Below are 25121 nucleotides of genomic sequence, written 5' to 3'. Positions count from 1 at the left end.
GCAGGTGGTCCTTCAAACCATTTAAGACTTTAAATATGAAAGCAAGTCATTTAAATTCAACTCAGAAATGTCACAGAAGCCAGTGTGGCTGGTATGGTAAATATATTACTGAAGCTGACATTCTTATCCCTATCAAAACTTAAGTTTCAAAGGGCAGTCCCACAAAGAGCATAATGCACTTGTCAAGCCTGGATGTGAGCAGGGCACAAAATGTTTTGGCTGAGTTAGACCTATTCAGATACGGCTGCAGTTGGCATATCAGCCAAAGAATGCACCCCTAGCTACCAGCACCACCTGAGCCTACATCGGTCACACCAAGTCCAGGAGTGCTTCCGAACTGTGTACCCAGTCTTTCAGGGGAGTGCCACCCCATTGAGAACCAGCTCCAAACCTCCTCCAGAGCAGTCAGTCTCCCATCCCACAGGACTTCTGTATTTCATTGATTCAGCCTCAGTTTGTTTGACCTCTTCCTTCCCAGTGTGACAAGCTAAGGAACATCTCTTGGATTGAAAGATGGAACAGAGAGATAGAGTTGAGTGTCACCAACATACAGCATGCAGCAGACACAATCCAGGCATGACAAAGTGGCAGGTCCTTCCTCTGTGGGCACAATATATATGTTCCTCATACCTCCCTGTGGTATAGATGGAAGCGGGGAGTCTGGGAAGCCAATTCTGCACTGCAGGTTGATTATCTCCCTGCTGGTGACTGGGCACTGAAGACAGGATATTCCATGGCATGGCTAAAGGCTGGGCAAGCTGGTCTGGAGCAGTAGGAAGCAATTACCATCCCGCTGAGCCGAACCCTAATCCCCTCAAACAGCACGAGGGGCTGGCAAGCCAAACACGCCTCAATCAGGTTAAAGTGTGAAGTTGGGATTAGCCAAGAGAATGAGAGCCTCATAATACCATTGCACCCCCTGCTTGCACCAGGCTCAGCCTGCCCCATAGGGCAGGAGATTAAGTGTTTGGCTTGTCTGCCTGAGTGGGCTCCCCACTGGGAAAGCTATGTCCTATGGATGTCAGACAGTTTGGCTTTAGTTCCTTGCTGAGTGCTGGCCAGGATCTCACACTGGGAGGCTTCACTTGCTCCCACAATCGAGGCACCAATCCCAGTGAGGGATCCCTCCAAGTGGCTCATGTCCAAGGCACACAGGGGAGGAGTGATGGCTGAGGCAAAGACAAAAGAGAGTGTGCAATGTTGAGGGTGCAGGCTAGCCAGGAAAACTCTCTCAGTGATTTGTTTGGTGATGGGATGCGACCACAACTGAAACTGGAAATTGGGTCAGATTGCCCTGGAGAGACTGGTGGTCATGCCTGTTTTAAAGGAGTCATTGGGTGAAAGAGATGAGATAATCTTTTCTAAACTAAATGCAGGGATAATTAAAGGAAATCAGCATGTTTTCTGGACAAAGTGGTTTACGTCTTGGCACATCATATTTCACTTTGTATCAGGAAATATAGACAATAAGGCTGACTTGGGGGTCTGTTGGAATTATTTGTGGTAGAATGGAAGAGATTTCTTGGAACACCCTTGTCCAGACTGAGCATTCCCATCACATGTGGAAACCCACCCACCCCTGTTTATTGCCCATTTAACATTGAGCAGTAAAAAGTAACGTGAGTGCTTTAGTTTTATGAACCTCATATTCTATTTGTGTTGCTATTAAAGGGCATTTAGTTCAAAGTCAGATGAAGAGCCTGGGAGATATTTGCCCTGCTCTGTAGTCCTACCAGAATTTGTATTGCTTGAAACATACTTTGTTGTATGCATACTGGTTATGGGGTCCCCTAGTTTTCACTCACTAAGAGATTATCCTCCATTCTGTAATAAGGCTGCTTTTCTTGGGGGTCCCAATTTATCTGACTCAGCATAAATGGGTGGCAGGATGGTGCAAGTAATGGTCAGATTGTTCCTCTTAAGCTAGACAAAGCTGTTGCTGCAAGCTGTTATTCATCAAGACTGGAGCAATTTGTGTCTGGGAAACTGGCAGCTTAATGTTCCTTGGAGTTACTGTGATACTGAATGAAAACAGGTCCATACATGTACCGTACAAGAGGGAGAGAACAGGGTGATTTTCTCCATTATTTCCACTCACCTCTAGAGCAGCTGCCTCCCTGAAGAGAGGAGTGTGAATATGAACTCTCCAAAGGCAGGGAAGGTCGATGGTTACATTACTCCAAACTATGCTCTGGCTCAACATCTGTGCAGCAGGTTGCTAGTGGTAGTTGGGGACAGACCAAGACCATGGAGAAGAAAAGAACCAAAAGTGAATAAAAATAGCAATATAATCAGTCGCTGTGAAGAGCTGGTGGACTCCAACCAAGTCATTTGTGGTAACAATGTTTTGGAAGATTTGAAGTTCCTAATAATCTCTAATATTCTCAGATTTTTAATTCTGAGGATGAAGCGATTGGAACTCCTACTTTCAGAAGAACTATGGTTTTAAAAACTTTCAATACGTCACAGAATATTGAGTTGTCTAGAACTCTAAAAGTCCTCATTAGATGGGAATGTTATTTGTGCTTTGGCGTTTTCACAAGGGCCTGGTTGTTCTAACAGTTTTGTGATCATGCACTCTTTCAGAGGAGAAATGTTGGCTCCCTGTTCCCAAAGGTTCTTTCCTTGGATTTAAAGTGCCTCCAGCCAAATGCGCCCAATGAGTGTTTTATAGGATTGTGTGAATAGGGACGGGTTCATATACAATGCTAGCTCATGATTTATTTATTAGACAAATCTAAGCCATGGCTTAGCGTTATGTGTGAACCCAGTCCAGCCACTTCATTAATGGTTTAAGGTCACTTGCTAATCAAGATTTGTAGTTGCTTTATAAACTTTAGTTAAAATTACCCACAGCTTAGTCCTGCATGTGAACTTCGACCTCTTTCTTAACTATAGTTAAGGAGCTAGTGTGTCCCAAATGCTACAGATCTGCAGATGAAGAGTGGCAAAAAAATTGAAACTGCTGTTAAGGCTCACTTGCTCTTGCTGGTGCTTTTAACCATTCTGTGACACAATAAGCTAAGACTTAAGTGAAAACCTGACAGGCGCTACAGCTTTAACTATGGTTTGTTTTTGTTTTTTAACTATGGTTAAGGGTTAAACCACAGATTCTAGGGTTTGCTGATCAGAAGGTCGGCAGTTCGAATCCCTGCAACGGGGTGAGCTCCCATTGTTTGGTCCCAGCTCCTGCCCACCTAGCAGTTCGAAAGCACACCAAAGTGCAAGTAGATAAATAGGGACCGCTTCGGCGGGAAGGTAAACGGTGTTTCCGTGCACTGCTCTGGTTTGCCAGAAGCAGCTTTGTCATGCTGGCCACATGACCCGGAAGCTGTCTGCAGACAAACACCGGCTCCCTCGGCCTATAGAGCGAGATGAGCGCCGCAACCCCAGAGTCAGACACGACTGGACCTAATGGTCAGGGGCGCCTTTACCTTTACCTAATGTTAACCATTACAACATGTGAACCAGACCTATGAGTCCCTAGAAACAATTCCCCTTAGGGAATACATGGGAATAAGGTTAGCAAACTCTTCTCACTAGCTAGTTGTCAAAAAGTGAAAGAAATTTGGAAAAGTAATAGTGGAGCCTGGATTTTCTTATTTTTTAAAAAATTGCCTAGGTAAATAGATCTATATATCAAAGGCAGATGGTGTGGTGGGGCAGTGATGCTCACCTCCCAACAGCTGAATTGTTGCTGCTGCTTACCAGGTGGTGTGGGCCAAACCCCAGATTGGCTCCAAAGCAGTAGCACCAGGTTGCCTCCGCTGATGTGATTGTACCATGCCAGCCTTCTCACTGCCTCACCCCTCCCAGTTGGCAGCAGCAACTGAACTGTTGGAAGGCCTCACCATGTTCTCTGCTGCTGCTACATAGAGATTGCTGAGGGATCCCATCACCTGAATACCCTAGTGCTGTTTTTAGCACCTCCTAATATTAAATTGCCTCTTTATAGCACACACCATTCACATGTGGAATAAACTGAATGAATAGATAAATAAATGTGTCAATCTTTGGAAGTGTTTTGGTCTCCCCCAACATTCACATATTACCAGGAAGATGTTAAGCCTCTGCTAACCTCACAGTAGGGACGCGGGTGGGGCTGTGGGTTAAACCACAGAGCCTAGGGCTTGCCGATCAGGAGGTTGGCGGTTCGAATCCCCTCGACGAGTGAGCTCCTATTGCTTGGTCCCAGCTCCTGCCAACCTAGCAGTTTGAAAGCATGTCAAATTGAAAGTAGATAAATAGGTACCGCTACCAGCGAGAAGGTAAACGACGTTTCCGTGTGCTGCTCTGGTCCGCCAGAAGCGCCTTTGTCATGCCGGCCACATGACCTGGAAGCTGTACACCGGCTCCCTCGTCCGATAATGCGAGATGAGCGCCGCAACCCCAGAGTCGATCATAACTGGACCTAATGGTCAGGGGTCCCTTTACCTTTACCTTTAACCCCACAGTGCCTGGGTTAGAGAGATGTTTCAGAGGTGAATTGGAGAGGAATACGAAGGTGAACATATTCTCTTTAAAAAAAAATTTTAATTCATTTTCAAACAAATTTATAAAAACACAATACACACATAACACTAATAAAAACAAAACAAAACAGAAAACAGAAAAAGAACAATTAATACAAACATAATCTTCTCATTTCATAATTTCATTTAACCTCTTTGGGCGACTTCCTCAAGTCCCTCCTATCTGAATTTCATTTTTAATCATCTTTAGCAGTTTCCTAATTTCTAAAACAATATTAAATATAATCAATATCATCTCCTGATTAAAATTTACCTTATTTTAAAATCGTATCTTATTTATACACTAAACAGCATTCCTACCTCTAAACCGATAGCCTATATAAACTTCCAAAAATACTTATAAACTATCAAATTTTGCAATATTTTTTCAAATATGCTTTGAATTTCTTCCAATCTTCTTCCACCATCTCTTCTTTCTGGTCGCGGAGTCATCCAGTTAGTTCGGCAAGTTCCATAAAGTCCATCATTTTCATTTGCCATTCTTCTACAGTTGGTATTTCTTGGATCTTCCAGTTCTTGGCAAGTAATAATCTTGCAGCTGAAGATGAACATATTCTCAGCTCTAGCCTTTTCATCTCATGCTCCTTAGAAAAGCAGTAGTGGGTTCCTGGGGTGTGAGCCAGAGGGAAGGAGGCTAAAGAAAGTTGCTTCCAAAACACGTCCTCTGAGAGAAACATGTCTCTAAATGCACATCAATTATACCTCTTTTATTTTGACTTCCAGTTTACCTCTCTGTAGTTTGTAAACTTTAACCTTATTATATCGCACAATTCTTAACCTATTTACATCATTATCTATTCTTTAATTTGTATTGGGTTAGGGTTAGGGTTAGGGTTAGCGCATTTAAAGATTTTCTTTGTTTTTGTCCAATACTTCATGTTTTTGTTGTTGTTTTTGTGTGTGTGTGTTTTTGTGTGTTTTTTGTTTTTTCCCTGTATTCTTTTTTTTGTAAAAGAAATATGTGGATGAAGAATGTTTGTGTTTGTGTTTGTAATTATGTGGTTTGTTAATGTTTTTAACAAGAAAATTAATAAAAACCTATTTTTTAAAAAAGAGAGAGAGAGAGAAACATGTCTCTTCGGGCAAAAGTTGCACAGCCGCTGCCTGTAGCGACACGAGGGTCCAGTCTAAAGGAGTGTTGGACACTCATTATAAACAGCGGAGGTTTTTTAATGATGCCGCTTAGCTGGAGAGGTTGGTTGTTAGCAGAAGTGTGGAGAAGAAACCAGGATGTCATGCACACTTCCTTTCCCCAATGCTATGTGCCAAGTCTGAGGAGCTGCTGTTCTGTCTCAAAGGTAACAGATTGAAGAGGTGACATCAGTCAGCAATGCAAGAGCTTCTGCTGCCCTCTCCTGGTTAGGTTTGAGCTGTACTGTGGCAATCCTACTTTCTTCCTGCTCTTAGATTACAGTTGTTATTTTCAAAAAAGGGTCGCAGGGGTGGTGGAGCAGGCTGTGTGTTTGTGTCCACACAATAGTGTGTGTGCACATGTTTGTGTGTTAGTCTCATGATACAGAAATTTATCAGAAGGCACCTCACTGATAAGCATCAGCCATTATAGGCTTGCACGAAACAATTTGCATGGAAGTTAGGAAATGGCAGCAAGGCAATTAAAAACCATCACAGCCTGTGCTCTTTTAAGTTTCCACTCAGGTACTGTGGTGTGTGTGGTGTGTGTGTGTGATGCATAGAATTGCCAAGTGTCTTTGTTAATAAATCAGCAGTCCCTCCCTGGACATTTCTGTTCTGAGGATGCCTCTACTCCAAGGGTTGGGAGAGGCAAGTGTCCACTGTCCACTCCCTTCTCCCAACCCCTTCATGACTCTTGGTGAGATGCAAGGGGCCAACAGGGTTACTGGATGAGCCATGCTGTGGAATGAAGAGCTGGAAGAGGTTTTGCACCTGATAAGGCTGCGGTGTGACTCACCTTGTTTCTTGCATGCAGGTGCCAGAGACTGGAATATGCATCCTCATTGTCCATTAGGTCACCTCCTTTGCTATTTTTAAAATGGAGTGTTCATGTTTGTTTTGCTATTTTTAAAAATGGACTGACTGGGTTGCTTTTGTACCTTGCCGTAAATCAGGTGGACACTGGATCTTTGAAAATGTGTGTTCTTATTTAAATTGCTTAAGGTATTCAAACCACCATCAGTCATCTCATCTTGCTGCCATGACAGAAGTGGCATGAGATGAACCATTCATTCTATGAATGGGGCACAGAATGCAATGCTGTTTGTTGTGCCAGTGTCCTGGTGGGTGTTTGGTGAAAAGAGCAGCATTTTGGGCCACACACAGCTCTTCTTCAGTGCCAGAGCTCACTCTGGTGCATATAAAACAGTAAGGATGGTCATGCATCTGAGCATGTGCAGAATATTTCTCGATTGCTGCTTAGTATTCCCCTGCTAGTCCTCATAACCTGATGCCTCACCACCTTGCCAACCCCCCGTACTTCATTGTCTCTCCACTGACAGATGGCTCTCTTAAAATTATCATCTGCAGGGACTTGAGCGAGAACCTGCTTCTGGCTGTTCCCAGGAAGGCGTTTCGTGGAGCTACTGATCTCAAGAACTTGTGAGTGACCTGGCCCAGCAGGGCAGCGGATAGGGAAGCACAGCATGCCACATTGCCCTGGAGAAATTGGCATTATGTTTCATGCATGCAAAAATTGAGGTCATAGGGCTAACAACTGTGTAGAGGAAGATCTCAAAAATTCCTTCTACAACAGCAAATACTAATAGGATAACAGCAGTGGGAACGTGTCCCACAGATATAATGCAGTGCCTGTTGCACCCCAAATCATATTTCCCACCCACCCATACCTATCCCTTTCCTCCTCTTGGCTACTTGCAGTTCTCCAGTGCTTCTAATGCATACCACCAAGTCCTCCAGCATTTCTTCTCGTTTCATTGAGTGCAGCAGATTGGTCTGTGTGTCGAGCATCCTAGGTATTGGTCTGCCAGCACAGCTATTGAGAACAGGTATATTAATCTCCTCTTTCATCATTCAGACAACTGGACAAGAACCACATCAGCTGCATTGAGGAAGGGGCCTTCCGTGCTCTCCGTGGCCTGGAAGTTTTGTAAGTGTCTCTGGGAGGGCTCTGTAGAAGGTTTGTCCCATCGGGCTGGATGGAGAGCCTGCCTAGAGAGGCATGACTGTGGTAGAATCCAGCTCAGTTGATGGGAGGGTGGTCTGGAAGCACCCGGGGGCTAGGGCTAACTCTTCGCAAGAAACAGTGCCCACCCCAAAATGTGGGCAGAGTCTGTTTTTCTCTATATCTTTATCACTGGTGTATTATCTGCTGGCTCAGGTTGCCATAGCCTTCAACACCCCACTCCTGGCCACTATTCAATTGTAGGCACCAGGCCACATCAGAAATGTTTTCAACTGAGAGTGTATATCCTGAGATTCCCACCCATGCTGGTAACATACAGGGTCCAGGTAGCATTCCTTCTCCCCAGAAGGATGGAGGTCTTTTGGTATTCCACCGATTCTGTATCAGTTGCAGTGCTTCCTAGCAGAACTGAAAGTGCTATTTTCCACCTTTAGAGCCCTCATTGGTTTGGGGCTAAGTTATCAGAAGGAGAAGCTGTGCCAGTATGAATCTACCTTTGCTTTATGGTGGATATCAGAAGCCCTACTTGTTGGCCTGCATTTGAGATCATTTAGATTGGTGGCCTTCTCAGTGGTGGCCCCTACTTTATGGGATACCCTCCCAAGAGAAGTGTTGATGGGTCACTTTAGATTCAGTATTTAATTTGTTTTGAACTGTTTTTAATGTTGAATTTTAAATTGTTTTCAAAGGGTGGGCGATAAATCAATACAACAACAATAGTAATAATTACCAGTAGTAATAATCGTCCTACTATATTGAAATGCAATTGTGCATAGGATTGTAGCTTAAGAGGGTTTTAAAAATCCATTCCCAGCAGTGAAAACAAAGCAAAACAAATAACATTATACCTGGGCTGGTTTCAAAAGTGATCATGTGACAACCCAAAGCCCAGTAGCTCCCCTTGTGCAAACCACTGGAGCCTAGTCCTGAGCTTACTAATGTCAGGAGGGCCTTCCTCCCAACCTTAAGGGGAGTGGTGGGTCAGATGAAGGGAAGCAGACCTATTAGTCAATGTAACTTTTCTTGCTAAGGGATGCCCTAAAATTCACCTGTTGATCTGTCACTCCTCTGTTGTAGGGGTGTGTTAGAACTGGCCCTTGCTTCTCCCATGCTGAAAATGATTTTGAAAATGAGATGTGCTGTCAGTCTGAGAAGTGTCACATGCCACTCTGTGAGCGTTGTTTGTTTGTGTGTGCACTGCACACACAGCCAGATGAAACGACAAGATGTTTCTCTCCAACATTCACTGATGCTCTTCCTCTTTCCTGCAGGACTTTGAACAACAACAACATCAGCACCATCCCCATCTCCAGCTTCAACCATATGCCCAAACTGCGCACCTTGTGAGCACATGATGAAGCAGCCCAAGGGCAGAGTGGGACTGGGGGTGGGGTGGAAGACCGCAGACTGGAGATTTCATAAAGCATGGTGGGCTGGGAGCTACCAATCCGTACAAGGAATCCTGGTGGCAACTTTTCACTTTTAGGTCCTGCAGATCTCCCTTCTTGGCACTGATGTTTTCATAGTAGGTAATGCCTGGCCCTGTGCCCAGGATCCCAAGAACCTGGGGCCCTACGAAGATGTGGGATGCTGCCCCCCAATGGCAGAAAGAGCCACAGCTCTGTTCATGGAGCTGTTGGTTCCTTTAATGACAAGGTGCATTATGGGACAGAAAGTGGTGGCATTAATGTGGTGGGCAGGACGCTGGGTGACAGCAATCCAGTCCATGGAATGGAGAGTACTAAGGCCCAAACCCCACAGCTTCAGATCCCTATGGGACTGGACTCTCCCAGGAAATGTCCCCACATTTTCATTCCAACTCAGTAAGCCTAAGTCCTTCTCTCTAGGAATGGCTTTACCTATCTATGCAGGTGTTTCAAGAGGGAGCTGTGGAAAGACAATGATTGATGTTTCTCCCCCCCCCCCACCTTTCCTCCCCTGGGTCCCTACAGCCGCTTGCACTCCAACCAGCTCTTCTGCGATTGCCATTTGGGTTGGCTTTCCCAGTGGCTGCGCCAGCGCCCCACAATTGGGCTCTTCACACAGTGTGCCGGCCCTGCTGCCCTCCGTGGCCTCAACGTTGCAGAGATTCAGAAGAATGAATTCAGCTGTTCAGGTCAGTGGCATCTATGGGGTTCCAGGGAGTTTTGCAGACCCCTAGAATCACCAGAAAGAGGCCCCTTCTGCTCTCAGATTCAAGGCATATCAGCCCTGGAACCAAAGGGTTAGTGAAACCTGCCACAAGAGACCATTGGTCTCTCAAATGCACACAGACCCTCTTACCATGACACATTAGTTTCAGGAGCTCTTGTGCCTCGTGCAGGCCATGGTGGTTGCATGACTGCAGCCTGGACTGCAGAAATTGTTTTTCATTCTGCAGAAATTCTTTTAAAAGCGCCGTCTCCTTTTATCCTGCCTTTTTCTAGTTCTAACAGTGTGAAGCTATCAAACCATTAGTGCTGGAAGCTGCCATCTTGAAAGATGGCCGCTTGCGGTCCGCACCAGCCTGTGCTCTTTATGCAGTTTTCCTCCTCAACGTTTCCTCCTCCCCTTTCTATCTCATGCTCATTTGTGCACTTGCCCTCCCCATCACACTGTTCATTTATTGTCTCTGCTGATTTGAACTATCAACCTGTGTAGCAGTTCTGCATATGTATGATATATGCCTGCATATGTATTCATCTCTACGTGTAGAGGAGCTGAGAGGAGGGCCTGCTAGTGACCTAAAGGCTCTCTAGCTGCCCTGAAGAAAGTACACATTCCAAAACGCCAACAGACCACAATGTTCCACAAGCAAAGAACAGGTAGGCAGGGCTAGGGGTGCCCTGCAGTGCCGTGGGTTGCAAGCCCTATGCAAAGAGGATGCACTAAGCTTCTGCATTCTTCTCTGCAGGCCAGATGGATGCTACCAGGACCCAAATCTGCAGCTTTTCATCAGGTTCCTGTCCCGCCATGTGCACCTGCAGCAATGGCATTGTGGACTGTCGCGGCAAGGGGCTGACAGCCATCCCTGCCAACTTGCCTGAGACCATGACTGAGATGTGAGTGGATACTAGGAACATGGTGGGTAGGCAGGGGATGGTGGGACCTGAGCACTAGCACCCTTCCTAATCACATCTACTCTGCTTGGGTGCTCCTGTCTCCTTTGGCTAGTATTGATTCAGCTGGTATTGGAACAGAGAATATATTGTTGCCTAAGGAACACCATAGGGCAATTCTCAACTGTGAGCTTATGGCAGGAGTGGGGAACCTCTGGCCCATGGACCAGATTTGGCCTGCCAGGCCATTTCGCTCAAGTGAGCATGTAAGGGTAGGGCATGACTGAAAGGGGCTTCCCAAGCACCCAAAGATCAGCCAGTTGCCAGGTGTCTGTGAAATGAAGCACAAAGCACTTTGAGAGGTCTGTGTCCAGCATTTTGCAAGCACCAAGCATGTGACTAGCAAAGCACTCTGCATAGTGCTTTCCCAAACATCTGACAATCACCTGGTTTGCTGGGCATTTGGGAAGCGCTGTGCAAAGCTTTGACAGGTGTTGATCACCTGATGTCATTATGTGTCAGGTGACTGGCATATAGGTGGCCCTACTGATTGTTAAGGGACCCAGGTGGCGCTGTGGTTAAACTACTGAGCCTAGGGCTTGCTGATCAGAAGGTCGGCGGTTCGAATCCCTGTGACGGGGTGAGCTCCCGTTGCTTGGTCCCAGCTCCTGCCAACCTAGCAGTTCGAAAGCACATCAAAATGCAAGTAGATAAATAGGAACCGCTACAGCGGGAAGGTAAACGGCGTTTCCATGTGCTGCTCTGGTTTGCCAGAAGCGGCTTTGTCATGCGAGATGAGCACGCAACCCTAGAGTCGGTCACGACTGGACCTAATGGTCAGGGGTCCCTTTACCTTTACTGATTGTTAAAGTTGGCCCGCAAGGGTAGGGGGAAGATAAAGATGTGGTCCACTGGTCCATAAAGCTTCACCACTCCTCCCTTATGCAGAGATGACTCTGGTTTTTACCAGTTCCTTTTGTGGCTAAAAGTTGTACCAGGATCAGAGATTTCTGCTTCCAGAGAACTGGGGGAGATGACACATGGAGATGTGTCAAAGTGATCTGTTCAGGAATGCAGCTGTCTGCCTACTCTTGGAGGCTACCTCCTGCCGGATCTCTGTGGCATCCTTGTTGGAAGAGATGGCACTTCAGTTGCTCCCATGGTGCAGTCAAGCGGATTTTCTTTCTTGTGTTCTGTTTCCCATGCAGACGCTTAGAACTGAATGGCATCAAGTCTATCCCACCTGGAGCCTTCTCATCATATAAGAAGCTACGAAGGATGTGAGTGTCTTCAGCCAGAGTGAACAATGCTGGGCTTGATGGACAAATAGTCTGTGCAGGCCTAAGGCAATACCTTCTGTCTAGATGTGATGCGGGCAGAGGGGAAGCAGGTGTTGCATTGCAAGGTGCACTCGAGGGAGCACAGAGCTGTGTTGGCTGATGTGCACATTCCATCTCAGTCCTGCTAAGCCTTTATTATGCTCTATAAAGAACACAAGGTGGGAGAGGCACCTTCAGAAAAGGAAGGAGCTGTGACTGCATACGTAGGAGCGTTAACTTTGTCTTTGCCTTTCAGAGACCTGAGCAACAACCAGATCTTGGAGATTGCGCCTGATGCCTTCCAAGGCTTGCGCTCACTCAACTCTCTGTGAGTAGCCACAGTGGGAGCAAGCATGGCAGACATTAGTCTAGGTGGGGAAGTGAAATGCCACTTGCATGCAGCGTGAGAAAGTTCTTGCACAAGCTCCACGCACATAGCTCTTCCACTGGCTATGCGCTGTGGCTTCCTAACTATGCCAATGCCAACTCACAGCCCCCTTGGCCAACATATTGCTTGGCCTTTCTAATTCCCATTTGCTGCCGATAATGTTAACATGTGAGTCCCCCACCCACCACACTCCCCCACCACCCACTGCACCAGCAAGTTAATGTGGCTCCATTCCAAAGAGCAATCTGTGTCATGGTTGTCTCTTGAAATGCAATTTTGCAGGCACAGCTCCAGATGGCGAGTGTTTGCATGAAGCAGCTCTCCATGGTCCTATGGCAATTTCAGCCACACCATTTCAACCCTTCTCTTTCGAAGGTTTACAATGGAACGAGAGAAATTGTTGTAACCTTGTGGGGAGCCACTTGACACAGGCAGCTTGCCATGTGGAGCTGTGCCTACCTAGCTGTTTCAAGTGGCTGCATATGGCCATTTGCATATACGAACTGGGCCTCAGCAGGGACTTAAATCACATTTGAATCCAGATTCCCTGATGCTGGCATCATAAGCCAGCTGGCACCTCACAGTCTCATTATTGTTATGTCTGCTATGTATGAAGGGTGAGCCTGGGTTCAGTTCAAGATGCCCTCTTTCCGCAAGGTACATCGGGACTTAATCACCGAGAGACGCTACTAATTCAAGCACTGGTTTTGTTTCTTTTCCAGAGTCTTGTACGGGAACAAGATCACAGAGCTGCCCAAAGGGGTATTCGGGGGCTTGTATGCACTGCAACTACTGTAAGCACAAGTGAGAGGGATAGTTAGAGGGCCATTTGGACATCGCTATAGCAGGGGACGAGTGCAGTGTGGAAACCTTGATCCAGATGGCAAAGGGGCTCCAGACCTCACATCTGGCTCCTATACAATTTCAGCATACTTCTGTACAAACCTCACAGCCCTTTATCTCTTCCCTGGAACCTGCAACTCTCCTTACTACTTAACAAGCCTTTTCTTCTTCCCCGTCTTCATCTTCCACACAGCCTGCTTCACTCTCCCCTGTGTCTTTCTACTCCACAATCCCATCTAGAGTTACTTTCTTCTCCCAGCTGTAATCTTTGCTTCCCTCCTCATCGGCCTATATTCCTCATCTATACTATCCCTTCCTTCTGTCCACCTCAAATTCAGAGAAAGATTGTGGATATCCTGTCTCCTCACCTGTCTTTTTTTGTGGCCATTTTGTTCTCTGACCTCCTATCACTCGGTCTGGGCTGTGTGAGTAACTTGCTGGGTGTTAGTTGAGTGGGTGGGATCTGCAGAATCCCCTGCTGTAAGCAATGGCCAAGAAAGTGTGTGTGTGTGTGTGTGTGTGTAATAGCCACTACCACTACGGCCACCACAGTGTGTGTGTGTGTGTGTGTGTGCGCGCACACACACACACACACACACACACACACACACACACACACTGATATGGTGTTTTGTGCTCCTTCACTCCAGGCTCCTGAATGCCAACAAGATCAACTGCATCCGGGCAGATGCCTTTGCTGACCTGCAGAACCTGTCGCTGCTCTCGCTATATGACAACAAGATCCAGACCTTGGCCAAGGGCACCTTTGCCACCTTGCGAGCCATCCAGACTCTGTGAGTGCTGACTTCTCTGAAGATGTGTCCAATGAGAACAGGGTTCTGTGGGAGGAAGGGAGGAAATGCCCTTGGAACACTGGGGTCCCACTGAGAAGGCAGGTAGGATTCTGTGGCCAAGGCAGGCAGAGCTCTAGAAAGAGAGCAAGAAGCCTTGCAAGGCCATGCCTTTGCAACCATGTTCTCTTCCTGGAGCAGCCTTCCCTAACTGGGTGTCTTCCAAACGTTGCTGCCCATAACTTGGCTGGGGCTGATGGAAGTTGCTCCAAAAATATCTGAAGGGCACCAAGTTGGGGAAGACTACCCTAGAGTGTTGAGGCTGGCCCAGGGCCATTGGCAGAGCTCAACATCCTGCCACCAAAGTGAGGTCACAAGAAAATGGACCACTTTGCCTTCAGGGTGCCTACAAGAGCATTCAGCATTATGCCAGCTAGAAGCAGCATCTTGGTTGCTAGATTTAAGGTTGCTCTGACAGCAGCCACCAGAACAACTCTGAAATTCAAGCTGCTCTTGTTTCTTTCCCTCTACAGCCATCTGGCCCAGAACCCCTTCATTTGCGACTGCAACCTGAAGTGGCTGGCAGACTTCTTGCGTGCCAATCCTATTGAAACAAGTGGTGCTCGCTGTGCCAGCCCCCGCCGCCTCGCCAACAAGCGCATCGGACAGATCAAGAGCAAGAAATTCCGCTGCTCCCGTATGAATGATCTTCTTCTGTAGGGCTGCGTATAGATTTGGGGATCAGGGCAGAGCAGATATTGGATGTCCCTCCTGCACTTCATTGCATACGTATTCAGGGATTCTGACCTTAGCACCTCAGTGAAATCTAGGGGAAGATATTGTAGAAACACACACACACACCCCAAAGTGAAAAACTGCAGTGCTTCTGTTCTCTTATTTTAAAAATTAATGCTTACATCTTGTGCACACTTTGATGGCTGGTGGAGTATATGCCTATTTTTCATCAGAAATACATATTAAGTTAATATGCATGATATCATTTCTAAGTATATGTATCTGGATAGAAATAGGCATTCTGTTTTCATTTCACACACTGCAGTATACTCGTTCATACATGTTTGAGGAAGTTATGAGCAGCACGGACTTTAATCTATTAAATTTGCTGCATTCAGATTAACACTCTCCGTATTTCTGTTCACAGCCAAAGAACAGTATTTCATTCCAGGTAAGGGAGCCAGTATGGAGATCCTAGAATTTGCATGTGAGTTGCATGTGTATGTTCATGGTATGTTTGTACTACTGGCAGAATGAGGTTGCGGCCTTGCAGAATTGCTGTTATAATGTATTTTTAATGGCTTGCATTAGATCCAGCAGTGGTGGCATGGACTGTTTGCAGGCACTGCGTCCTTCCAGAGGCTCAGAACAAGATCAACCAGTCTCTGTCTTTTATATCTGACTTCTCCATTTGCTGTAGCACAGGAGTGGGGAACTCAATAGGCCACAGGTGGTCCAATTTCTGGCTTAATTATGCTGGCCAGAGGATGGATGGATATATATATATATAATATGTTCTACATTCAACTGGGATCCCTGATAAAGCAGAGCTCCCAGATGCATGGTGGCTTCTACTCACATTCAAGCAGCCATGGTAGAAGCTCCATTCAACAGGAGAAGGTCTGGGACCAGATGAGCAGGAATATTGGGAGTAGAGTCAGCATGTGAGGCCTCATGCCCCCAGACAGAAGGAATCCCCTTCCAGAATATGCTTATGCAACAGTCCCAAGTATTCACACACGCCTCTGTGTGCACACACCCTCATTGCTTTCTCTTGGTGGCAGGTACAGAAGATTACCAGTTGAACAGTGAATGTCACAGTGACGTCGTCTGTCCCCCGAAGTGCCGCTGTGAAGCCAACGTGGTTGAGTGTTCCAACCTGAAGCTGACAAAGATCCCAGAGCGCCTCCCTCAAGCCACAGCTGAACTGTAAGTCAGCATGCTTTGGCCATATCTAAGAACCATACTTCCTTCCTCACTATCAAAAACCGAGTACTCTTATTTGCTTTCCATGTGGCTTTATTTACACAGTTGTAGAAAGCAAATGTTGCTATTGTAGGGTTGTTGGGGTTTTGAGGGCTGATCTCTGTGGCAGGAACACAGAGGCATTCTCTATGGCTTTGGGGTTTGCTCTCCCCCCTCCCACATCTTGCATTGAGATGGAAGGACCTGCTCCCCCTGCTGAGGCACACCTGACCTCCCAGACTGAGTCTGCCTGCCACCTGTGAAGCAGGATTTCATTTTAACTCTACAGAGCCCAGCAAACATAAGAGCCCTGTGTTGGATCAGGCCAAATGTCCGTTTAGTCCAGCATTCTGTTCTCACAGCGGCCTATGGGAAGCTTGCAAGCAGGATCTGACACAACAGTGCTCTTCCCACTTGTAATTCCCAGTGAGTGGTATTTGGAAGAATGCTGCCTCTGACAGTGGAGGTGAAGGTTAAAAGGTTCCCTACATACTTGCTGCTAACCATGAATCTATGACACCCGCAGTTCTTTTTTTAAGGTGAAAATAGAAGTGAGGGGGAAACTCCTTGTTGTCCAAGGGTTTTTTCTCCTCACACTTAATTAGGGTTGCCAGACTCAATAGAGGACAGGACTTCTGTGCCTTTAATTGCCCTGCTCTCTTTTGAGTCTGGAAGCCTTAAAGAGAAACCAGCAGACCCTTTGTTTAATTTCCAAGCAAAGGGTCTGCTGGTTTCTCTTTAAGGTTTCCAGACTCAAAAGAGAGCAGGGCAATTAAAGGCACAGAAGTCCTGTCCTCTATTGAGTCTGGCAACCATACACTTAATTCATACTTTGTCCAATTCTTCTTCTTCTTCTTCTTCTTCTTCTTCTTCTTCTTCTTCTTCTTCTTCTTCTTCTTCTTCTTCTTCTTCTTCTTCTTCTTCTTCTTCTTCTTCTTCTTCTTCTTCTTCTTCTTCCTCTTCTTTCCCCACCCATCTGGGTTGCCTCAGCCACTCATCTCAGATTCCTAACTTCTGTACCCAGTGTTCATCTTACACACTGACAAAGCTTAGAACTTCTATTTCTGGTGTGTTTTTCATTCCAGTGCCTCTCCCTACTGTAGTGCACTACACCCCGTATCCCATATTGTGTACTAAATGGATACCTGAAGCCTTTTATATGAAGCATTTATTCTCCATGCAAGCACAGTGGAATGGCCCTTGGCCCTATCCAGTACTGAGTCTTTCATTGGGCCATTTCACCTTCTATTTCTATTCTATATTAAATTTATTGAAATTATCTCTGTGTAGGAAAAGGGCACATTGTTCATGCGGACAAGTGGCTTTCTGCTGTAGATGCTTGATTTAGAAAGCTGGTGTGTATTGGCTTTCAAAGCCATATACTTACTCCTGGCAGAACAATCCATTTGCATTATGCTTTATATTCTGATAAATATGCACATTTTTATGCACAGGGATTAACTCAGTGCAGAGTGGAAATAATGTGTTAAGCAATGAAGTTACTTTTCAGAGATGGGCCTAGAATACACATATATTTTATTTTATTCGCTGCTTTGCTTTCTGAGCTGTATGCTTACAATCCTTTATTTCTGTTGCAGGCGGCTGAACAACAATGAGATCACAGTGCTGGAGGCCACAGGCATCTTTAAGAAGCTCCCACACTTAAAGAAAATGTGAGTATGTGGGTAAGGGGTTCTCATAGCAGAGGAGATACTCCAAAGACCTCTTGTGCACACAAGATCTGGGGAAAAGGAGGCGGCAATATGAATAGGGCTTAGAGTGCAGCAGTATTCCAACAGGAGCCAGATATTTCTCATGCAAGAGGCTGGCATGTATGCCTAGAATGTAAAGGCCAAATTAGAGATGACCTTTGTTACATAGCTTGGTGTTGCATAGTTGATTTTTAAAAGTTGAACAGCTGGCATAGGGGGGGGCCAGCCAGATCAGGACAATGGTGTGAAGTGAGGGGAGCTATGACCCAGTGCTGGAATTGCCCCCCCCCCCCAACTGCTGTTTACAAGGAGAATAAAGCTTCCATTGACATCAGTGGGAGCTTTCATTTCAGTGCAAACAGCAGGCACAGGAGGGAGAAGATTCTGATCGAGATTGCCAGGGGCTACTCAGAAACAATTGTTTTTTAGAGGAAGTCAAAGGCTTAAGACTTAACATACGGCATACATTCAAAGTGGGTGCAGCAGGGGCAGCTCGCAGAAGAATTAAAGAGAGCAAAATAAAACCAGCGCTGTTGGAACTACTACAAATATTCTTCATTTGTCTCTGTTGGAGAGAAATGCTCCTTATAGGCTGCACACTGAGTTGAGAAAACTTTCTCCCTGCTCCCGTGTTCCACTATCACTTCATGTTCCTTGCTTTCCCAGAAACCTGAGCAACAACAAGGTGTCAGAGATTGAGGATGGGGCCTTTGAAGGGGCAGCTTCTGTCAGTGAGTTACACCTGACGGTTAACCAGCTGGAGTCAGTGCGCAGCGCCATGTTCCGGGGCCTCGATGGGCTACGGACCCTGTAAGTTGGCCTAACTGGGGTTGTGAGTGGGTAGGGAAGATAGGAGAGAGTGGCAGCGGTGGGTTGTCAGTACACAGGAGGTGTAGCAGGGTGGAGAATGCTGTCAGGCTCCTTTGGCTTTCAAGGGGTAGTTTGTAGAACGGGCTTCTTCCCATTCTCTGTCTTCCTTCCAGGATGCTGAGGAACAACCGCATCAACTGCATCCACAACGACAGCTTCACGGGACTGCGCAATGTGCGCCTCCTCTCGCTGTACGACAATCAGATCAGCACCATCGCACCTGGTGCTTTTGACACGTTGCAGTCACTCTCCACGCTGTGAGTTGCGAGGCGGGGAAATTCTAACCTATTAACTAACCTGTGAACACGCTTGGTCCTCTATCCCTTGGTGAGAGCTATCTGCACAGTGTAGGCCACTCTGCTACCCCACCTCGATTGTAAGGAGGCTCCATAGCTCAGGAGAAGAACCCACGCTTTCTCTACAGCAGGTCCCTAATTTAATCCTTGGCCTCTCAAAAGCGCTCCTATGTGGCAGTCTTGGGGAAAATCTGTCCCTAAGACCTTGGAGGGCTGTTACCAGTATTGCAGACCATACTGAGCTAAGCAGACCAGAGGTTTGGCTGAGAAAAAATCAGCTTCCTGCAAACGTAGACTCTCTGGCCTGTGTTATAGGTCTTGAAAGGGAGAAGGTGACTGAGTCCTACCTGCCTACAAGCCTTTGCTAGATTATCCTGTGTCTGCCCAGTTTATTTATCCCCCTCCTGTACCCCTCCCACCCAGGAACCTGCTCGCTAACCCCTTCAACTGCAATTGCCGCCTGGCCTGGTTGGGCGACTGGCTTCGTAGAAGGAAGATTGTGACTGGGAACCCCCGCTGCAATAATCCGGACTTCCTACGCCAAATCCCACTGCAGGATGTGGCCTTCCCCGACTTCAGGTGTGAGGAAGGTAACTCACAGGCTCTTGGTGGGGATGAGAAGGATGGGGAGGGAGCAATTATGCAAACTGAGGCTATGGTTATATAGCAGGTTTACCTTCTCACAGACCCACATAAGGTCCTATTTGAGTTTCCGCTAGCAGACCAGTGTGCTCAGTGGCAGAGGAAGCCGCTTTGTCACCCGGGGCGGAAAATTGCCATGCCCGGGGCGCGGGGCAGAGCGTCGCTATGTAATGACGCATGCGCCGCTACATAATGATGCATGCGTACAACGTAGAGGGGGACCGCAACCTCCCGCGACTTCAAAACAGAGCCTAAACAGAGCTTCCAGGCTCCAGGCAGATAGCCCGCTGGTGCGCTGGAGCCTGGACGCTCCGTTTAGGCTCCGTTTTGAAGTCGCGGGGGGTGCGATCCCCTCTACGTTGTACGCATGCCCAGCATCCCGCTGCACATGCATGCTACGTAGAGGGAGATCGCGCCCCCCCATGACTTCTAAACGGAGCCTAAATGGAGCCTCCAGCCTAGAAAGCCTCGCTCGGCGTGGCAGGCGGGTGCCACCCTGGAGCTGGACAGGGGTGACAGTCGGCGCACCCCCCGACTCCCGAGCCTCCAGCCTCCAGGTAAAAAGCTCGCTCGGCGCAGCGTGCCATGTCGTGCCGAGCAGGCTTTTTACCGGGAGGCTGAGGGGGCTCGCTTTGGGAGTAGCAAGGGGGGGCGCCGACTGTCACCCACCCCCCAGAGTGGAACCCGGGGCGGACCGCCCCTATCGCCCCCCGTTGCTACACCCCTAAGTGTAGTACAGTTGGGAAGGCTGTTGTGGTTGTATGAGGTTGATATTCCCATTAAGCCATAAATGTCCAACCCTTTCCCCTGTCCAGAGTTGTTGCAATATGAATTTAAACCAACAGAGGGCACACAGGAAGTCATTACGGAAAATGGGAGTGCCATGTATTAAGCAAGATTTTGAAAACGCTGAATGTCCATTAGCCCAGGCTGCACAGTGTGTGTAAACTGCCTCAGCCCTCAAATCTTGCAGTAGCAGGTCACACATGGGAATGAGTTTCCTCACACAGATCAGCTGAAGTGGAAGGAACCCAAAGGCTGCTGTAAAGGGCAAAGAAGGCTGCAGCCACTAATGAAATGATGGGGTCGCCCCATTCTGAAAAGTTGTGGGAGATTTAGGGGATGTGTTTGTGTGTGTGTGTGTATGTATGTCTTGCAATCTTCTTCTTCTCGTACTGTTTCCTCAGTTGGGATGGCCTTTTTTGTTGTCCCAGCCAGTGGCGTCGCAACGGGGGGGGGCCTGTGGGGGCAGTGCACTCCCGGTGCCACGTCTCCGAGGGTAACAAGGCGGTGCCCTACCGCCGCGGCGCGAGCAGCCATCACGCCGCATGTGGCGGATCCTCCGTTCACGGCTGCAGCTGCAAGCAGAGGATCCCGGCACTGTCCATCAGCAAACCGTTATGTACAGCGCTTGTGTGGCGTTGCTATGTACGGCGCATGCATCGTACGTAGTGACATCGCACATGCGTGCTACATTAGTGGTTTGCCGGCGGCACCACTGCAGCGCCGTATGGACGGTGCCGGGATCCTCTGCTCGCAGCTGCAGCTGCATGTAGAGGATCACTACGTAGCGACACCCCACCCCGGGTGCCTGAGCGGCTTCCTCCGCCACTGGTCCCAAGATGGGCACTGGTCAAGCTCAGCAGCAATTACATGGACATGCCTAGCAGTTTTTTGTATTGCCTGGTAGCTTCAAACTAGAGATAAACTGAAACATAGCACAAATCTTGTTAAGGATGCAACAGGCCCCCACTGACGTAGCGGGCTGTGCCGCCGTCGGCTGTGGTTAGGAGTGGTCTCAAGGTCCCTCCCCCCCGCCCAAAGTCAATTAATTGGTTAAAAGCAAGGCAATTTAATCAGGTATTTAACCACTCAGTATAAATAAGTACAGTATCTTAATGCAGGAAATATTTTTGGAGATGTTTAACACAGCGTCACTTTACTAAATAGGTTAATCATTAACTGTCTAGCAAATCATCTTAAGCCTTTGGCCCTGGTCCAACCAGCAGCTTCTGATATGGTGCGTGTATGCAGGGTATTGAGGGGTGGCTGCTGTTCAGGGGGAGGGGAATTAACAGCCCCATAGCTTTTCCCATGTGCTTCTGAGAATTGAAAAAATTGTGTAAATCAATAGGAGGACATAGATGTCAAAGAGACCTTTCACACTCTTTCCAATTAAGAGCTGCATTTTATTTGCAATAAATTAATCACACCAGTTGATTAATATTCTCAGTTCTAATTGCTGCTGATGCCTCTGGCCCTTTGATAAAGTGGGACACTTTATAATGGTGATATAAGGGCAGACCGAGATCTAGATTTCCCTGGAGAAACATAGGATAACGTCTGCTTTCAAGATCTCCTATTCCATCACCATGCCGTCTCTTTCCACTGTGAACCCTTTGGCTTGTGCCTTGGCAGGTCAGGAGGAGACAAGCTGCTTCCCACGCCCTCAGTGTCCCCAGGAGTGCACTTGCCTAGACACTGTTGTTCGCTGCAGCAACAAGCACCTGAAATCCCTCCCCAAAGGGATCCCCAAGAACGTCACAGAGCTGTGAGTAATGCTGCCTGGGCCCTTCTGCTGGCACTGCATCCGCGAAGAAGGGGCAATGGGGAAACTGGCAAGTCGCACCCATGGATGGGCTGGGAACAGCCAAGTGAGGGGCATGCAGCTTTATACCTTGCACTGTTCTGCAGATCATCCTCAAAAGCTAGACCTTGATCCAGTGCATGAACTCTGAAGGGATTTTTTATTTAGGGGAATGAGTTCTGTGGCAGGTGGAAGGGGCCTGTAGTACTGTTATATTACTCTGCAGCGTTAATGAATCCAACGTTGATACCTAGAATCAAACAGCTGGAAAACTGGAAGAAAGCAAGGCAGCCTGAGACAAACACAGTTTCAGATTTAGGAGAGCATGTATGCCACCCTGTTAGAAATACAGGTGTGAAACACAGGCATTTGCAAGTACAAGATAACTCAGATGGTTCTCCCTTAGCTGGCATCATTGACAGAGGAGCAGGGACAGTTATAGCTTCTAGGTTTAGAGTCCTTTGAACACCATTGTTGGAAGTTTAACATTGCTCTCCTGAATTGCTGCTGTGACCTCTGATGCATCCTTCATTGTCCTTGTAGCTACTTGGATGGCAACCAATTCACCCTGGTTCCTGGACAGCTCTCCACCTTCCGTTACCTACAGCTGGTGTAAGTATCTGAGAAGAAGTGGCCTTGTGTGGGTCCCCGATAGTCTTTCTTTCAGAGAGGCAGGAGATGGGCTGTGGCCTTTTCTCAGACATTTGTGCATCATGTCTGTGGAAATTTTTAGACCAGGCCTAGGTGGGGAGTGGCGCAACTCGTATCTCATTGCACGCTGATCAACTGATTTGGCTCACATGGTATCAGCCTTTGACCAGTACAGAGGGGCTGGTTGGGGGTACAGGAGATCTTTGTGGAATCAGGTGGCCATTCTGTTTTCAGGCTCCCAAGAGAGCACCAAAGAGAATAAAGCAGGTGCAGAAAGGCCAAATGGCACCCAGATGTTGTATCTCCCACATGGTTCTTCCATCAAAATGCCAAAAAAGCGATATTTCGTTAAAACACACACATACCATAGAGCTATATGGAAGCAGAGAAGCTTCTGAAAAACAACAAGAAGAGGGTGGTCAAAGAAGCTAGCATAGAGGATAAGAAATAATTTTTGCCTAAGGGAGAATTTGAGGGGAGGCATAGGACCCATTCTGAATTACATAAAATTATGCTTAACATATTAGCTTGTATAGCTGAAGAGGAGGTGAGAGGTGTAAGGCAAGAAACTTAACTAATAATTTTTTTTAGATTTTAGCCACCTTGGTTATGGGGACAGATTCCCAAAAGTGGCTAAAATACAAATGCCGCCAGGTGCGTAGCAAGGGAGGGGCAAAGGGGGTGGGCCGCCCCTAGCTCCACTCTGGCGGGGGCAGCGCGTGAGGGCAGTGCCCCGGCCCCTGGCCCGCCCCTCATCTCCTCCGCCCAAGCAGGAAGAAGCAGAGTGCGCTACGGAGTGGGTTGCCAGGCGGCGGCAAACCGCGGGCAAGCCTCTCTGCGGCTTGCTCACTTTTTGCTGGTGCCGCCCGGCAACCTGCTCCGCTTCAGAGCGCGCCGGCCGAGCAGAGCAGCAGTGCCAACCCGGACGGACTGCGCATGTGCAGACATGCACAGTCCGTCTTGGCGCGATCTCCATGTGTCGTGATGTCAGAATGCATGCATCAGGGCGCATGCGCACTGCGGCGCGGCGCCCTGCCCCCAGGGGGTGGCGGCCAGGCGGCACCGTTTGCCACTGAATGCCGTACAACTAAAAAAGCTGGATTCTCTTGAGCAAGGTGCAGTTAACTCAGCTCAGGATATTGGGTGAAGTAAATAATTCTAAAAACGCCATCAGGTCCATCTGACTTGGGATTTGGAGTTCATCCATCTCTCTATTTACTTTGGTTTCCCTGGACATTAGAATAGCTTTGCTTTTCTGCTAAGGCACTGTGAGTCCTTTAGGAACTGATTTCAGTTCCCCAAGAGGTAGATTACCCTTCTGGCTGCTCTCTCATATGTGGTTCCTGGAATTTTCTGCATGATAGCCTTTCCCCCTGCCCCATTGACCCTACCTCACTGTCTTTTCATCTCGAATGTTTGTTTATTGCCTGCCTAAGGAATTCCAAAGGAGCCTTCCCAGTTTATTTTATTTGCTGGCTGTTGAAATGCAGCTAAGTCTTAAGTCTTAAGTGCACTGACTCCAAGATTCACTCCATGCTCTGCAGGTCATCTTGTGATTTTCCCTGGCCTTCAGAGCATGTGCACTGCTAGATTTCCTTCTTCCTACATGATACAGTTTATCAAGATTCCTTTCTAGCAGCAGCACCAGACAGAGAAGAGATTAGAAGAATTAGCTGACATCATGCAGTCATCGGCCCAGAGCTGTTGCCTAAGGAGAAGGCAGATTTGAAGGTGCCACCAGAACTGCATCTGCTGGATGTTCTATCTGTGGAGCCACTGTTCACATGAGAGTGTCCTTAAGAATGCAAAAGACTGTAGAGTTTGAATGCAGAAACCTGGGGAGGACAGAATTGTTCCATTCCCATTTTCTCCAATGAAAATAGGGACGTCCCATTCCATAATGATAATTTTACTATTTTTACCCCACACATCTTATTGGGTTGCCCCAGCACTCGGGCAGCTTCCAACATACATAAAATCATAATAAAACATTTTTAATAATCTTCCCTATACAGGATTGCTTGGGGGTTGGATAACTCCATATACCCTCCAACATTTCTCCAATGAAAATAGGGATATCTTAAGGAAAAGCAGGACATTCTGGGATCAAATCAGAAACCAGGATGGCTTCTCTAAATCAGGGACTTTCCTGGAAAATAGGGACACTTGGAGGGTCTGTTCTATAGGGAGAGAGAGTTAAATGTGATGTGAGCTTGCACCGTGCTTTTGTCTTACAGGGATCTGAGCAACAACAAGATCAGCTCTCTCAGCAACTCATCCTTCACCAATATGAGCCAGCTCACCACTCTGTGAGTGCCCAATACAGCATTTGAACAGCAGATCAGAAAGGGAGG

At 47.4% G+C, this 25121-nt stretch overlaps 1 protein-coding gene across 4 annotated transcripts in view; it reads left to right on the top strand.

Annotated features, from left to right (window-relative positions):
• The window catches only part of SLIT1 (slit guidance ligand 1), a 124924-nt gene that overhangs the window by 81992 nt on the left and 17811 nt on the right, over window positions 1-25121 (top strand). For 2 of the 4 annotated variants that reach the window (XR_015950249.1, XM_035133598.3), the window contains exons 5-23: window positions 7035-7106; window positions 7543-7614; window positions 8922-8993; window positions 9603-9766; window positions 10544-10691; window positions 11897-11968; window positions 12264-12335; window positions 13118-13189; window positions 13889-14032; window positions 14563-14726; window positions 15192-15215; window positions 15829-15973; window positions 17608-17682; window positions 18388-18531; window positions 18705-18848; window positions 19311-19477; window positions 21948-22080; window positions 22660-22728; window positions 25005-25076. Coding sequence is in view for 3 of the 4 variants with exons in the window: in XM_035133598.3 (XP_034989489.2) it covers window positions 7035-7106; window positions 7543-7614; window positions 8922-8993; window positions 9603-9766; window positions 10544-10691; window positions 11897-11968; window positions 12264-12335; window positions 13118-13189; window positions 13889-14032; window positions 14563-14726; window positions 15192-15215; window positions 15829-15973; window positions 17608-17682; window positions 18388-18531; window positions 18705-18848; window positions 19311-19477; window positions 21948-22080; window positions 22660-22728; window positions 25005-25076 (2025 nt within the window). In the remaining variant the exon portion in view is untranslated. Of the gene's footprint in view, window positions 1-2254; window positions 2337-7034; window positions 7107-7542; window positions 7615-8921; window positions 8994-9602; window positions 9767-10543; window positions 10692-11896; window positions 11969-12263; window positions 12336-13117; window positions 13190-13888; window positions 14033-14562; window positions 14727-15191; window positions 15216-15828; window positions 15974-17607; window positions 17683-18387; window positions 18532-18704; window positions 18849-19310; window positions 19478-21947; window positions 22081-22659; window positions 22729-25004; window positions 25077-25121 lie in introns of those variants that run through there. The other 2 variants (XM_088670686.1, XM_088670685.1) reach the window with 2 other exon arrangements.

The sequence above is a fragment of the Zootoca vivipara genome, chromosome 5 (genome assembly GCF_965207765.1).
Source record: "Zootoca vivipara chromosome 5, rZooViv2.hap1.1, whole genome shotgun sequence".
NCBI classification, from domain to species: Eukaryota; Metazoa; Chordata; class Lepidosauria; order Squamata; family Lacertidae; genus Zootoca; species Zootoca vivipara.
The sequence above is the reverse complement of the archived record's forward strand: the minus strand, read 5'-3'. Positions and strand labels throughout refer to the sequence as shown.